Source organism: Coptis chinensis, chromosome 3, assembly GCF_015680905.1.
Source record: "Coptis chinensis isolate HL-2020 chromosome 3, ASM1568090v1, whole genome shotgun sequence".
Classification (NCBI taxonomy): Eukaryota; Viridiplantae; Streptophyta; class Magnoliopsida; order Ranunculales; family Ranunculaceae; genus Coptis; species Coptis chinensis.
The window spans coordinates 53,687,453-53,703,477 of NC_141458.1; the positions used below are offsets into that span (position 1 = coordinate 53,687,453).

Genomic DNA, 16,025 nt, shown 5'->3' on the forward strand with positions numbered 1-16,025 from the left:
CGAATCGCCCGGACCTCATAAAAGTAACCAACACCAGCGGTTTAGAGCAAACACATGTCTTTTGGCAAGAAGGGCGAGTACATAACAATTCGAAAAAGCGAGGGGGTCTTTGCTGACCAGAGCAAAATTGAAGTGAATCGGACACTCTCTTGCAATGGGTGTAGGGGAAGAGTGAGTTTGGCCCCTAAGCTAACCAATGGTGATGAGTGCCACCGCCAACTCATCGATAACCTTCCCCCATTAAAGGGGGGTGTAAAACGCCTCAAGCCCAGCCCCCAGGCCGACCCGCCCATAGACAAAAAAGCCCCAAATTTAAGCCGCATGCAATTTGAGGCAGGGCCGGCCCGACCCCTCATGTTTTTGAGGAAGGGGTGGGCCTGGATATGGAAACATGAGGGGCCCCCTGCCGGAGCCCTCTAAAGCCCCCACAAAGCCGTATTAAGGCCCCTCACAAAAGCCCGCAGATAAGGCCCTTAAACTGTAAATATTTATCCTTTTGCTTTGCAAATATTTGAAGACTAAAAGCAAATATAAGTTGTGATCAAGAATCAAGTCTGAGAATATCTTATGAAGCTTAATGATGCATTTAAACAATTCTCTTGTTGTTTTGCAAACCCCGTTTTTGGATTTGTTTGAAGTATGAACGTGTCCTTGATGGAGGTTCTCTCTTTGTAATGAATATATTGTTAGAATATGTGAATATATTATATAGGATATAGGCTGTATTATATGGATATATCTTATCCCATAGAATATATTCATATATTCTATTGTATATGTTAATGAAGTTTGATAGGTTTTCAAGAATTTTTGTAATGAATATGTTAATCGGTTAATGAAATCGATAAAACCAAATATATTAATGAAGTCTGAACAAGTTGCATTCAAGAGTTTTGAATAATTGACAAGTTATGCGGCCCGCCCCTCGCCCACCCACGATTTTTCTAAAGGGGGTTGAGGTGAGGGCAAATCGTATAATTCAAGTTGTTGGCCTCTCGGGCCCGACCCTCATCATAAGGGGTTGGGCCGCCCCCTCAAATCATATGGGCTTCATGATTTGAGGGCGAGGGTAGTCCCGGCCGACCCATTTTACACCCCCTACTCCGGCCGATATCTTCAGGGATGTGAAATTTCTCGTGGATCGATTCCAGGGAGGAAAGATCTCCGAGTTTACAAGTGACCGGATGGGATTCATGAAAGTTCTCTCACCAAATCTCTTATATCACGGATAAGATAGGCGGTTAGAATGAGCCCAAGATCGTCTTTTTCGGATAGAACCGCCATCATTACCTTTTGGGAACGCATGTTTATTCGAGCCGCCTTTTTAGAGACTTAATTAGTTAGATGCGTCAGGTTTCCAACAACAGTTTTGGAAAAGGATTCTCGCCCAAAGGCAATAAACTTCAACCCGTGCTAGATGGCACGAGTAGGGGCATTTGTTGGGGATTTCCATCAGAATAGAAGACACGTATGGGAAATAACCTAAGACTATAGATGTCCGAATGAGACGAGGACCATCGAATCAATTCTGTGAATAAGTGATCTCGCTTCTTAGCACGAGTGTTTAGTGGACATGTGTCGTGGGCACGATGGACCGCCTTCAAACACCGGTCATTAGAATTTATATAGATAGTTCCCTGAACATAAGGAAACGAAGATGGCGATCTTTGATGATAATGAAAGAATGCGTGATGACATATCTTAGGGGTTACCTTTTAGATATAATCTTCCCATGCACGATGGGACATTATGATCAACAAGGACACTTACCTATCATAAGATATGGTCTAGATTCATACTTCCATAAGAAGAGGAATCCTAATAGGAAGGCGAGAGTCCAAAATGGAAGGGAACTCACAAGCGTTGAGGACATCCCTAACCCTATGACTCTCGACACCCTTTCTATATAAATCATAGGAGTCGCTCTCTTAGGAACTACGCAAAAAATAGGGTTTGATTCTCCAATAGAACAAAGGAGATACATAGGCAGCCGTCGATGGTTCAACCTCAACTCACCATCATCTCATCCCTTCTATTCAAAGAAAGGATTTCAAATCACAAAGCACATAGGAAGATCGGGGGATACTTTCGAATTTCCCCGCAAACTCTTCAAGGAGATGAAGAAGAAGAAATATTTGATAGATAGGGTCGGTGTATGGTTCACTAATTGAAGCTTTTGTTGCCGAGGGAAGATTGGGTTAGACTTTGTGATTTGTTGAAGGATCTCATGTCGGTGGGGTATCGTCTTTGATCTTTCCATACTTAATTCTTTGATTGAAGGTCTTTGTAATGCAAACAAGATTGGCAAGGCTTACAAATTGTTCCAGTTCATGGTTCAAGAGGGTCTTAGCCCAAACTTTGTCACTGTAAATCCCATTTTAGCATTGTATGCTGAGTAGAGTAGAATGGATGAGATCTGCAAATTGCTTCAGCAGATGCGAAATTTAGGGCTACATGTCATTGAGGATCTTTCCAACTTCTTCTCATTCATGGTAGGTAAAGGAGGGAGGGAATACAAGGCTTTAGAAACTCTTAAATACTTGAAGGCAAGAGGGTTTTGCAACGTTTCGATTTATAGCATCATTATTCAAGCACTCCACAAAATTGGGGATGTGAAAGGTGCATTATCTCTTTTTGAGGAAATGAAGGATTCTGAATACATGCGACTTCGTCTATGTAATAACGTAATTCCTTGTTTTGTTGATGTTGGGGACATCAAAGCTGCATGCTCATGCTATAATAAGATGAAAGAGAAATCGTGGGTACCAACTATTTCTGCTTATAGCTCTTTGGTCTATGGGCTCTGCAAGATTGGAGAGATCGATGCAGCTCTTACTCTAGTACGCCACTGCTTGGGCAATGTTACGTACAAGTGGGCCAATAGATTTCAAATATACCTTGAGCATCATCCATGCATGTAGGTCATGTGAGGCTAAGAAAGTTATTGATATAGTAGAAAAAATGATGGAACAGGGATGCCCTCTGAATGATCTCATATACTCGGTTGTTATCTCTAGCATGTGCGATAATGGGAGTTTGGAGGAGGCAAGGAAGGTATTTACGAGTATGAGAGAGCACAAGCTTTTAATAGAAGCAAATTTGATCATTTATGAGGAACTACTTATGGTGCCAATGGGTACCCGATTACCCAAAACCGAATGGAACGAAATCCCAATGTTCTGGTTACGGAGTCTTAAAAAAGTTAGACCCATTTAAAAACTGGTCATTAAGAACCGAATCGATAAAAGAATCAAACCGTAGAACTAAATAGTAAAAAACCGTGGGCACCAACCAAAATCGAACCGATTATTATGATTTCGATATATAAAATTTAGTATTATATTACATTTAAGATAATCAAACTCATACATTATAATATAAAATATGTTTTTATTATAAAAGTCTATTAAATATATATAGCATAATAGTGAATGTGTGTTGTTAAATGTATATTTTATAACAATACGTTAAACAAATGTATCATAGATGTTAATAATAGTGTCAACATGTATATTATGAATTAACTAATACATTTTATATTTACTAACTTATGCACGTGTATATTTAAATATGATACACATGCTTGATATACTGTGGTACACGCACTTATTATATAAACCAATATGTAGTGTTTATGTTAAAAATTAATGATGAGATGTAATTGTATGACGCATGTACTTCGCATGTTCAATTTAAAATCACGAAGTTAATACACATGTACAAATATATATGTGTGCACGTAAAATATATCAAGGTAACAAATATATGTGATTGCACGTGTACACGATCGAGTTTAATACAAGGAAACAAATATATGTGTATGCACGTAAAAAAAGAATCAAAATTTTGGGGTTAGATATTTGATTATTTTAATTTCTATATCAAAGCTTGAAATTATCACATGAATAATAAATATTTTAATGTGTATGCTTGATATATGTTCATAGATTGATGTAAATATGATTGTTGATACATAAAATATTATCATGTAGGAAAAGAAAAAAATAAAAACAATTTTTAGTGTTTAAATAATTGAAATTGTTTAATAATCATAATAAATAATAAAGACTTTGAATTAGAACCAAAACCGATAAAAAAACATTGGGTTTGATGGTTTTGGGTTGGGTTCTATAATTAAATACTAAAACCGTTGAGAACCGAAATTGATAGAACCGTAAATAATAAAACCCAAACCGAAACAGTTAAAACCGACCCAAAACCCAACCGTTGGCACCCTTAGTTATGGTCTTATCGACCACATCAAGAAGAAAACAGCCGATTTGGTATTGTCTTTGGGCTCGAATCAAAATTATAGGGGTCGCTTGGGCTTTTTGTACAAAATGTTAAGATCAACTTTGGGCTTCGGCCCATTTGTAACGGACAGAAGCAGACACCAGGTGTGCGGAAGAACAAGTGAACAACTGATTATGAAAGTTGAGAAACTTAACACACACAAACAAACCAATCACTAAATGCCACCTAAAGCCTGAAACCTCCACCACTAACAATCTCTACTTCTACTACGGTCATCGTAAACCCTCACAAAACCGGCCCACGGTTCAAGGCGGTTTATTCTCAAACCGCAAAACCCTAAACCCTAACCCATCATCTACCCATAAACAAAAATCTCCTAAACCTTTTGAATTCACCAAATGGGACCCAAATTCATTTCAATCCACAATTCCAACAAAAACCCAATCAGAAATGCTTCTCCACTGCCCAATCTCTCTCCCCACTCGCAAGATACATTTGTGATTCGTTTCGAAAGCATAAACACTGGTGTCCTACTATTATAACTGATTTAGATAAGCTTAGACGTGTCACTCCTAAACTTGTTACTGAAGTTCTTAAAGTTTAAACTGATCCTAGACTCTCTTCCAAGTTTTTCCATTGGGCTGGTAAGTGTTTATAAATTATTTCGTTTTTCGTATAATGCATTGAATTAAAGTAGCACATTATGTGTTTTCTGTAATGCATTTACTTATACTGTATTGGGCAGGTAAGCAGAAGGGTTTTCGACATGATTTTGCTTCGTATAACGCGTTTGCGTATTGTTTGAATCGGACGAATTATTTTAGAGCTGCGGATCAAGTGCCCGAACTTATGAACATGCAAGGAAAACCACCTACTGAGAAACAATTTGAGATATTGATTAGAATGCATTCGGATGCTGGTAGGGGGCTTAGGGTTTACTATGTCTATGAGAAAATGAAGAAGTTTGGGATTAAGCCTAGAGTATTTTTGTACAATAGAGTTATGGATGCACTTGTGAAAACGGATCATTTGGATTTGGCATTGGCGGTTTATGAAGATTTTAAAGAGGATGGGTTGGTTGAAGAGAGTGTTACTTTTATGATTCTGATAAAAGGGTTGTGCAGAGAAGGGAGGATTGATGAGGCTTTTGAGCTTTTGGGTCGGATGAGGGAGAATTTGTGTAAGCCAGATGTGTTCACTTATACAGCAATGATACGGGTTCTAATTGCTAAAGGAATTTAGATGGATGTTTAACTGTTTGGGAAGAAATACTGAAGGATGGAGTCGATCCAGATGCTATGGCTCACACCACGTTAATAACTGCTTTGTGCAAAGGGAAATGTGGCTGAGAAGGGCTGTGAAGTCTTGAGGAGATGAAGAAGAAGAAATATTTGATAGATAGGGCCGTGTATGGTTCACTAATTGAAGCTTTTGTTGCGAGGGGAAGATTGGGTCAGCTTGTGATTTGTTGAAGGCTCTCATGTCGTCTGGTTATCGAGCTGATCTTTCCATACTTAATTCTTTGATTGAAGGTCTTTGTAATGCAAACAAGATTGGCAAGGCTTACAAATTGTTCCAGTTCACGGTTCAAGAGGGTCTTAGCCCAGACTTTGTCACTGTAAATCCCATTTTAGCATTGTATGCTGAGCAGAGTAGAATGGATGAGATCTGCAAATTGCTTGAGCAGATGCGGAAGTTGGGGCTACATGTCATTGATGATCTTTCCAACTTCTTCTCATTCATGGTAGGTAAAGGAGGGAGGTACTACAAGGCGAAACTCTTAAATACTTGAAGGCCAGAGGGTTTTGCAACGTTTCGATTTATAGCATCATTATTCAAGCACTCCACAAAATTGGGGATGTGAAAGGTGCATTATCTCTTTTTGAGGAAATGAAGGATTCTGAATACATACCTGACTCGTCTACGTACAGTAGCGTAATTCCTTGTTTTGTTGATGTTGGGGCGTCAAAGCTGCATGCTCATGCTATAATAAGATGAAAAGAAATCGTGGGTACCAACTATTTCTGCTTATAGATCTTTGGTCTATGGGCTCTGCAATATTGGAGAGATCGATGCAGCTCTTACTCTAGTACACCCGACTGCTTGGGCAATGTTACAAGTTGGCCAATGGATTTGAATATACCCTGAGCATCATCCATGCATGTAGGTCATGTGATGCTAAGAAAGTTATTGATATAGATGAAATGATGGAACAGGGATGCCCTCTGAATGATCTCATATACTCGGCTGTTATCTCTGGCATGTCTGCGATAATGGGAGTTTGGAGGAGGCAAAGGAAGGTATTCTACGAAAGTATGAGAGAGCGCCAAGCTTTTAACAGAAACAAATTTGATCATTTATGAGGAACTACTTATCGACCACATGAAGAAGAAAACAGCCGGTTTGGTATTGTCAGGGTTAAAATTCTTTGGGCTCGAATCAAAATTGAAATTGAAAGGTAGCACCATCTTACCATGACAAATGCAAGGAATCTGTCTATATCTTTATTGTTGTTGATACGCCTTTTTATTGTTGGGATCAACCATATGTAATGTTATTTGTATATTCAAGTGAGCAAAGCAGATGTTCTGGGGCTTAGGGGGTATATGGTCCAAAATGTCGTTTGGTTGGTTTTACGTAAATGCGTCCGCTTTTCTCTCCACCAAACTCTCCTCCTCTCAAGTCTCAACTCCTCTATCTCTCTCTCATTCTCCTCCCCTCCTCTAGTATATGTCTGTTGCTACCAAATTAGAAAAACGAGGATTGACAAACAAAGCGACATAGACCGATGGGAGCGATTTGAAGAGAGAGAGACGATTTCAACAACGAGGGAAGAAAGGAACAAAGTTGATTTATATGGTTTTGGAAGGATGACCCTTTTTAATTATTAAGCCTGGTAAACCTCTTTAATCGTCTGATGCATGCTTTATCTTTTAACTATTTATTGGATGCTGGCACCTGACTCCCTCTCTTGTACAGTTCCATCTTCTTTTAAATAATCTTATTGAATTTGGTTTCTTGGCAGGTCGTGCGAGATGCTGTTGTATAGTTAATATACACTTTTGTTGTTGCCATTCTTGCAGAGGTACTTTCCTTTCTCCCCTGTTATGAGGCCAGGTGTTAGGTTATGAAAGTAATCCCTTGGGCTGCCTTAGACAACATCCTTACATGTTATTATTTTTATTTTTATTGTGGTTATTATTTACTTCTAACTTGATTTTTGAAGCTTATGAAATTTGGTGTTCCTGGTTGGTTGTGCAAGATGATGCAGTAATGTATTTGTGCTCCCTTGTTGTTGCCATGTTTGCAGAGGTACTTCTCTTTCTCGATCTTATCGTTACTTTTAATCAGGAATGACTATATGGCATTGAAATCTTGGGAGGACTTCTCCTTGGTGTTTACTTAATCAATCGGGCTTTACTTTTTTCAATCAATAGGGTCAGGGTTGGATTATAATGAATAATCGACTCTGAAGAGAGCCCGAAACTTTAGGTAAACTTGATTTTGTTTTTTCAATCACATGTTTCTTACTATTTTTATTTTGCGGTTCTTCAGCTTTATTTCTATTGTTTAAACATATATAAACCAAGTTTTTAGACACTGGGGATGATTTATCGGCAGTGTGGATACTTTGGAAACGGATATCGGTGTTGGGTGTTGATAAGGAGAGAGTACATAAGTTAGCTGATGAGATTGTTTTTAGTGGAAATGAGGATATGGGTAGTTGTTGTAGTAGTAATGAGGATTTGAGGAAGAGGAGGAGGAAGTTGTTGGTTGAGTTGGAAGAGTTGTTTCCGCCACATGTTATTGTGCCGGATAGAAGGTTGGAGTGTTTGGTTGAAAGGGCAGTTCTTGCTCAGAGGGATGCTTGTGTTTATCATAATTCTAGTAATGAGATTTCTCTTTATGAGGATCATTGTTGTGGCGTGATCAAATTCCCACTTGAGACTTTGCAAGTTAAATGGTTCTTTGATTTATTATTTTTGTCATATATTTAGCTGACTCTCTCTTGTAATTTAAAATAGAAACCATGGACAAAACCGTCCAAAGTGGTGCGAACGGATTTGCCTACACCGCGCATTATAGGGTAGAAATGTAGAATAGATAATGTATATTGGATTTAAAATTTGTTCCTCTGGACGGGCCTCCAAAATAATAGTCTACCAATAATATGGGCTGGGCATTGGGCTGTACCCGCCTTAACCTCTTGAAACAATTATCATTTTCAAATGAAAGAAAACCCATTTCAAGATCTTCATTCTCCCACTCAAGCTTAACAGCCAACACCATCAATAGGAAGCCGAAATTTTAGAAAAAAAGGAATAGAATTTGGGGTTTGGGGCAGTTGATTGGATGTTGGCACAGTGAAGTAATTGTGGAGGTGTAGGGATATTTGGATAAGGACTCTTTTAAGTTCTTACAATAAAAGTGGTCAAGGTAGGTTCAGTAGCAATGGGCTTATAGTGCTCATTGCTTTTGCATTCAGAAACATGTTCTTTTCATTCTTAAAACCAAAGTGTCACTATTTTGTCTTCAACTGCCGCTGTAGTCACCATGTTTCATGGTTTAATGATTTAATAATGCTAACAAGGAAGAAGATGGGTATGGAAGGGTAGAGTTGGTATTATATCAATTAGAACCGGGACAGAGTGGGGTTTCATTTATAACCAATTAGCCTTAATAAATAAGTTACATTAACATGTTTATTTTTATTTTTTTATGTTTAGGTACATGCTATATGGATTGGTTCTTAGTTTTTATCTTTGTACTTTTACTTTGGGTCGTTTCTCTATGCAAAGTTCTCTATGCTTCGCACTTATCCACTGTTTCATTCTTATCGAAAGGTGAGTTTATTATTTTATGTGAATTTTCATATTCTTTTGCTCTCATGATGTGGATCATTAAGTGCCATACGTTTGTTTGTTTAAACTGTAGGTGAAGATGCTCAGAAGAGAAAGGTCATGCTTGTTGCCGCACACCCTGATGATGAGGCTATGTAAGTTTTAATATTAATGTTCTCAATTTAAAATGTTATTTGTGATGTAATTAATTTAGGTATCACATTATTGCAGGTTTTTTTCGCCAACTATCCTTTATTTGACTTCAAAAGGGCACACTGTACACATTTTATGTTTGTCAACAGGTATGTTTGCATCGTCAATATGTGGTTCATCTTATTAGTATTAATAGTAAGTGTCTGTGTATTGTTGTATTGGTATTGTTTTGCCGTTGTTGGCTGAAAAAATAGTTGGTATAGTACAACATGAGGTTGTTATGGTAGAAAACGCCGTTTCTAAACAGTATCTATAATTTCTTGCCGTTGTTATGGTTCCCAGAACTTGCTCTTGTCCATAATAGTAGATACAACTGTACAAGGGTAACTTCAACCAGGACTTCTGACCTAGGAGTTCCCTTGTGCCTGTACTTGTTTTTGATTCCTTCCTTCAACCATCCCTTTCCAACCGTGTCATTTGAATTCTTGTATGGCTGACAATTCCTTTTAGAAAAGCTATGAAACCAGAAGATCATGTGCAAGTTCCTCTTTACTTTTTAGGAGATTCAAGTTTTATGCCTTTTCAGTTTGCAAACTATTAACGGTGTCCTTATCATTTACGAATCAAATGGAGCCTGATTTTAAGTTGAGATTAAAACATTAATTTTGATATCCCGTATTTCATAACGTGGTGGTCTTTTATGTAGGAAATGCTGATGGCAAAGGAAATGTAAGAAAGGAAGAGCTATATCATGATGGCAAAGGAAATGTAAGAAAGGAAGAGCTATATCATGCTGGCAGTAGTCTCAAGGTGATGCTAAAATTAAGTTGGTCTAAACCATTAAAGGTGGCTTGGAAACTAAGTTTCCAACTAAATACTGACCAACTATAAGTTTTAGTGAAGGCTATAGATCGATGACAAGTTTATTTATTGTTTATGACAACCCTAGCCAACTGAACGAAGTCTAATCTTGGAAAAAAGAAAGTTCGAATTCACCTATCATTTCACTTGGCTATCTTGGATAAATGATTAAAGAGTTGACCCTTGAATTGAACGAAGATTCTACCTTGGCATTGTCCTCAATTTATTTTCTCGTGACATTTATGAGCAGGTTCCTCGTCAACATATTAAGATCTTAGATCATCCAGATTTACAGGCGATCCCATGCATCTAGATGTAACTTCTTTTTTGTTTGTGTAGCTGTTCATAGATTTTTATGTTTGTTCAAAACAATATTGCCTGGTTATATGTCACTAATGTCAGTTACAACTTTGTTATGGTTAAACAGGATGGGTTTGACAACATGTGGAGTGCTATCCTTATTTCAAAGATTATTCAGGAGGAAACTGCATCTCAGGGCATTGACTTGGTAATTATTTTGTCTGAACCATTAAGTGTTTAATGTTACGTCCCAACCATAATGCTCTCTAGACCATCATCTATATGACCTTAGTGCAAGATTATGAAATTCTAACTTACGATACACCTGAGTATCTGTTGTATGCCCTCCTTTTTTCTACTCTCAATTGTAGAAGTATTCGGTGACATACTCTAATTGGATTTAGCTTTTCATGTAGCTTATCATTTTTTACTTTTGGTTGATTTTCTAGTTGATTACTTTCGATAGCTATGGGATTTCGGGTCATCGGAATCACCGTGATTTGCATAATGGGATTTGGTAAGTTGCTTTTCTTTTGTGATGGGTTCCATTTACAGTATTAATCTCAGTTCTGACTTTTACGATGGCTAATATCATTGACTAGATTTGATTTTATTTATTACACCACCAATCATTTCAAATATTTCTATTAAGTTTCCTGTTACCAGTACTTTGTGAGGTGATGGTCCTATGAGGTTTTGTTAGGTGAAATGCAACAGTAGTTTGAATTTGAATAATGCCATTGTTGAAGTGTGAGACATGAATTACTGCTAGTCAAATGCATTATGAATCTATTAAAGTGCTACCCTTTGAAGAATGAACTGTAAGGAGCCAGGATTTTAGTAATTCCTTTGCTGAGTGCGAGGCTCTGTTCTGTAATGCGAGACTTTGTTCGAAACCACCACCATACGAGCCCTAAGAACAGGTGTTAAATGCTCCTCTAGCACCCTCCAACCAGACCAAACCAGTCACTCGTGCCTTTGACTTGGGCGACCCATACAACCACAGATTGCTTAATGAAATAATTGAGGATTGAGTATCTAATAGGAACCAGTAAAGTATCGCGGAGATTTGTTTTTCCTATATTTTTTTTTGTACGGAAGAAAACAAAAATAGGAACAAATATCTCATAGACATATCTTTGACTAACAATTACATCATCTCCTTCCTTCATAAACACCAAGGTGGGGAAATATTTGAAAAGAATAATAAATTCGAGCATATTTATAGAGAAATGTGAAAGAGATCGTTCCGTATAGCTTCAACTAAGCAACATTTTGGAACATAATAAGTGTACATACTATCTTTTTTACTTAAGTTAAAAACATGGTAATAAGTTCTAAAAATCGGTCTAGGCGGCGGCCTAGGCGGTCTCTATGCGCTAGACGGTGCCCAACTGACTCACCTAGACCCAAGTCGTTTAAAAAATCGGTGGACCGATTAGGCTGGTCTAGGCGGTCCAGTCATTTTTTTTTTTTTTGAATAATTAAATATCAAAAATTAAAGACCCGTGTAGTATAGGTGTGTATTAATATATATATTATAAAATATATACAGTGGTAAATGATTTTCTTCATTTCTTGTAGTATAGGTGTGTATTAATATATATATTATAAAATATATTAGGAAAAAACTGCCTAGTGCCTAGCCCGTCTAGGCACTGCCTAGAAGGCCTAGGCACTCTCCCACCCCCCCGACTACCGCGCCTAAGCGTTTTTAGAACACTTGGGTAATAATAATGCCTTAATGTTGGCTAACCACTGTAGATTACAACTGAACAACATTTTTGTTGCATGATCCAGATTAAAATGTTATAGTTAATCAATTGGGATAAGCACTAATGACCATGGAAAGCGTATTTAATATCTTATATTGATGTGTGCACATCACATTTTTATCTAGGAGTCACAAAGAGGTATTGAAGCTTAGGAACTTGTATGTTGTTATTCTCTTTAGAATTGTCATAATTCTTTTATTTTATTTCCCTGCTACTATATTTATGTTAATTGATGTTGTTATTTTATAAACCAGTAAAGCTCTCAGCGCCTGAAAGTTTAATAATAGGTTACTAGTTTTTTTTCCCCTTGGTAGCAACTAGTTAATTTGCTCTTGATCAAGAAGATGTCAGACTACTGTTGTAGTTCATAGATTGCATCCTCTTCACTCAACCTTAGTTATCTAAGACCAATAGTCACATTAAGTTGTCACTAGCTTAGAGCACAACTCCAGTTAGCTTTAGCTATTTCAGGAGTTTGCTGAGGTTTATGGAATAATTTTGAGCCTGCATCAACTCTTTAGTAGTCTGAATTACCTTTTTCATTTTTTCTGTCTAATTCAAGTATCTAGTAAATTCATCAATTTGTCTATCACCAGCTAATAAATCACCTTTCCTTCAAATAAGAATCGTATTCTCACATTATTATATTCTATATGTAAATTGTTGCTTGAAATTTTTATGATGTATCAGTAATATTGCTCTATGTCAAAGCAATAAGATGAATTGCTCTTACAACCATGAATAGGTCTTACAACCGATGTGCTATTCCCATTAAAACCATGTAATGTCACATATTTGCTTCAATATGCCTTAATATTAAGGAAGCTGACCTTTTGCATTTGTCACCTTCTCCATTGTGCATTAGGACCCTGGTGAATCTCATAATCATTTCCCTAGAAGAACAGACTTTATTTCTTTGAGGATTCTAAGGTTGAGAATACCTTTGGACTTCACTTGCTAACTGGTTCCACGTAATCAACCGAAGTTTTTAGATCTGTGGACTGCCATAAAAGTCATGAATAGTGTTCTCAGGCCTCTTTGCCATATTGGCAATACAAGCAGCAAATGTAGTAGATAGGCAGATTAGACAAGGTGATCTTGATTAATTGGAGTGAGGTTCTAGAGCAGGTGCGACACTCCTAGAGGAAGGATCACGTTACTAAGAATAGAAGTATTTGGTTGACATATTTCCATGAAAAATTGATTAACTGAGGTTTCAATAATGACCTATATTTGTTTTGGTACCTGTAGATTCCTGATAATAGTGAAATAAATGTTTATGGTCTTGGGGGTTCTAATGATCATTGCTTATCTTGGTTGCTGATATATTTCCAGTTAAGTACAAGCATCATACGCAAGTATAGTGGACCCATTGATCTCTGGTTGTCCGCCTTACTTGGTAGTAGCTCGAGAGGGCAGAGGCATTGCCTGCTTAATGAGCATCCTGTAAAAAGCTTCATGGCAATGGCACAACACCAGAGCCAGTGGATTTGGTACGTATTCTTTTCATTTTTTTATTTGTTTTTTTAGATTTACTTGTTTGTTTTCCCACCTCATCATTCTTTGTACATTGTTGGAAGTCAGAAAGCCCATATATGAGTTTTCAAGTGGTGTCGATGCTTTTAGGGATTTGAAGTTCAATGCATTATTTGCTTTTGAACAATTCATTGTGTAAAGGTGGTATGTTTAAGTATAAAATTGTGATGGTGTGGTAGATTGTTTCTCCAGCTCCTCGTTAAGGTGGATCTAACTAAAATTGGGTTGTATTCTTGTTTTCTTGGGGTTGAATTTTTTATTTTTGTCGATGAGACAAAGAATCCCCTATATTGAGCTGAGTCAACTGAACTTGCTCTGTGATGTTTATCTCTGATTTCAGTCTAGTTAGTTATCTGTGTAAGCCTTTATTGACAGCATTCATCTGTTTGTAGCCTTTAGTAGAACACTAGAACCCAGTAAAAAATTGAAGGTCTTACCTCCCTTTTCATTGGCTTTTTCCTGTCATCTTTGCAGGTTTCAGGAACTGTTTGTCGTATTCTCTAGCTACACTTACGTGAACACGCTTAGAAGGATCAATCTTTAGGTGCTCCAGACTCCAGAGGTTGATTATTCCACTTTAACACCATTACATCAACAAATTTAATGACTGATCATCTGGAAAGTATTCTATTGCGCAGGTAATATATATTTTTTGCAGTGGTACAGGATTTGTATGTTCACATTGAGGAGTTCTGTAAATTAGATGATCATATTGTGGGAAGAAAAATTCTCGCCGATTGTTTACTATATATGTATTCCTATACTTGAGGCAATGTAAGGATGGAAGAACATATAACTAGTCAAACACTTTTTGAATTTGAAACTGTTGAACTTTATCCAATTCTCAGAGTTGTTTCTTTCCTCAATTTTTTACTGGCTATGCATTTTTGCCCTAGAGGTGATATAGGAATTTTATGAAAATACATACCCCAGTAGAAGGACAGAGTAAGTGGATCGGAACTTATGAAGGACAGATTAAGTGGATCGAACTTATTATTGCCTTCTGTATCAACTTCAAAGTGGTAAAACCAGTAAGCAAACAGAAACCTCTCTCCCACATTCTTCAGCAGTGCATCCAATGTACTAAATTCCCACCTATATGTCCCTCATTCTACTTCTCCAGTGGCATAGGGGTCAGGCCACTTTTCCATGCAATGTTCAAATTTATTTAACTACTCAGGTAGGCCTTGAGAATACATTTGTTGTCAAATCGACTCTGTACATTTGTATCAAGGTTTCTCCTACTTGTAACAGACTAACAGCCTAACAGCCTAAGAAATAGTTTTGAGGAAAGGGAAAAGGGAAAATAGTACCTTGAAGACGGAATCGACAAAATTTGTTTTCATAAGGGCAATTGTTAACCTAACGAGGTTTTACTATAAGCAAAACGTGGGACAAATTCTTAAAAGTGTATTCTCCCGTTTTGCCTTTTCAGGCTACTTTCCACTCTGCCAACTTTCTAAGATGTTGCTGTTCAAGTGCATCTTGTTATCACAACATCTCTTAAACTCTGTTTTTCTCTGTTTTTGGCAACCTACTACCTTCACATCCAGGAAGATTGTGTCTCTAATGAACATAAAAGTCGTCCTAAAAGCAGGGGCGGAACCACAAAACTTTTGAATTGCTAACTGGTAACAAAATACCTCTAGGAAAAGAGTGATATTGAATGTCAAAAGAAAAATGCGTTCCATTCTAGATATTTATGAATCTAGCGATTTGTCAGTTTTTACTTGTGAGCTAAAAAATATGATTCTGCTGTAAAAAAAAATTGGGCTGAAAGTTAAGGTTGAAGAAGTTGCTAAAATTCAAATAAAACTAAAATATCAGCCTTGGGAACTCAATTCAGGGGATGAACTTCTGCACATAGTTGAAATTGACAGCGAAAAGTGAAATGAAAGTTTTTGAAAGCTGTGATTTAGATCGATGTGGCAAGATCACAACTGAGCTGATTTTTTCGTGTGTTTATCTCCATGGTTTTGAGATCATCTTAGCCAAAAATGAAAAGCTAAACTCTATGTCGTTTGCTTGATATAAGCATTCGTTGACACTAGAAACACTCCTAGAAATTAAAAATCTAAGTTAAATTCGTATCTAGAACTCTAGATATATACGTGAAGACTGCCTAGGTGAACTTAATGCTGTGCATGTATGCTGGCCCTATAAATAGTGGCTACCTGCTGTTGTAGGGTATAGAAGATTCCGAAGCACCATAAGGTTGAAAGCATGGTTAAACATCTAAGGTTTCTTAACTTAGTGCGGCATAACTTTCCAAGTTTCTTATTCTTTCCTCACAAAACACGCAAGC

General features: G+C 37.2%; 1 protein-coding gene and 1 pseudogene across 1 annotated transcript; both read left to right on the top strand.

Moving 5' to 3' along the window:
* The first annotated feature begins 2,405 nt into the window (after positions 1 to 2,405).
* LOC147510017 (pentatricopeptide repeat-containing protein At4g20740-like) lies at positions 2,406 to 6,732 on the top strand (annotated as a pseudogene).
* A 317-nt stretch (positions 6,733 to 7,049) lies between these two features.
* On the top strand, positions 7,050 to 14,586 carry LOC147510018 (putative N-acetylglucosaminyl-phosphatidylinositol de-N-acetylase). Its single transcript, XM_086597984.1, has 13 exons — positions 7,050 to 7,150; positions 7,280 to 7,339; positions 7,481 to 7,566; positions 8,982 to 9,098; positions 9,190 to 9,250; positions 9,327 to 9,397; positions 9,955 to 10,058; positions 10,360 to 10,404; positions 10,537 to 10,617; positions 10,859 to 10,926; positions 12,310 to 12,322; positions 13,436 to 13,677; positions 14,195 to 14,586. Exons 4-13 carry the CDS (start codon positions 8,993 to 8,995, stop codon positions 14,262 to 14,264), a joined length of 861 nt encoding a protein of 286 aa, XP_086454110.1. The 5' UTR covers positions 7,050 to 7,150; positions 7,280 to 7,339; positions 7,481 to 7,566; positions 8,982 to 8,992; the 3' UTR covers positions 14,265 to 14,586.
* Positions 14,587 to 16,025: the final 1,439 nt, after the last annotated feature.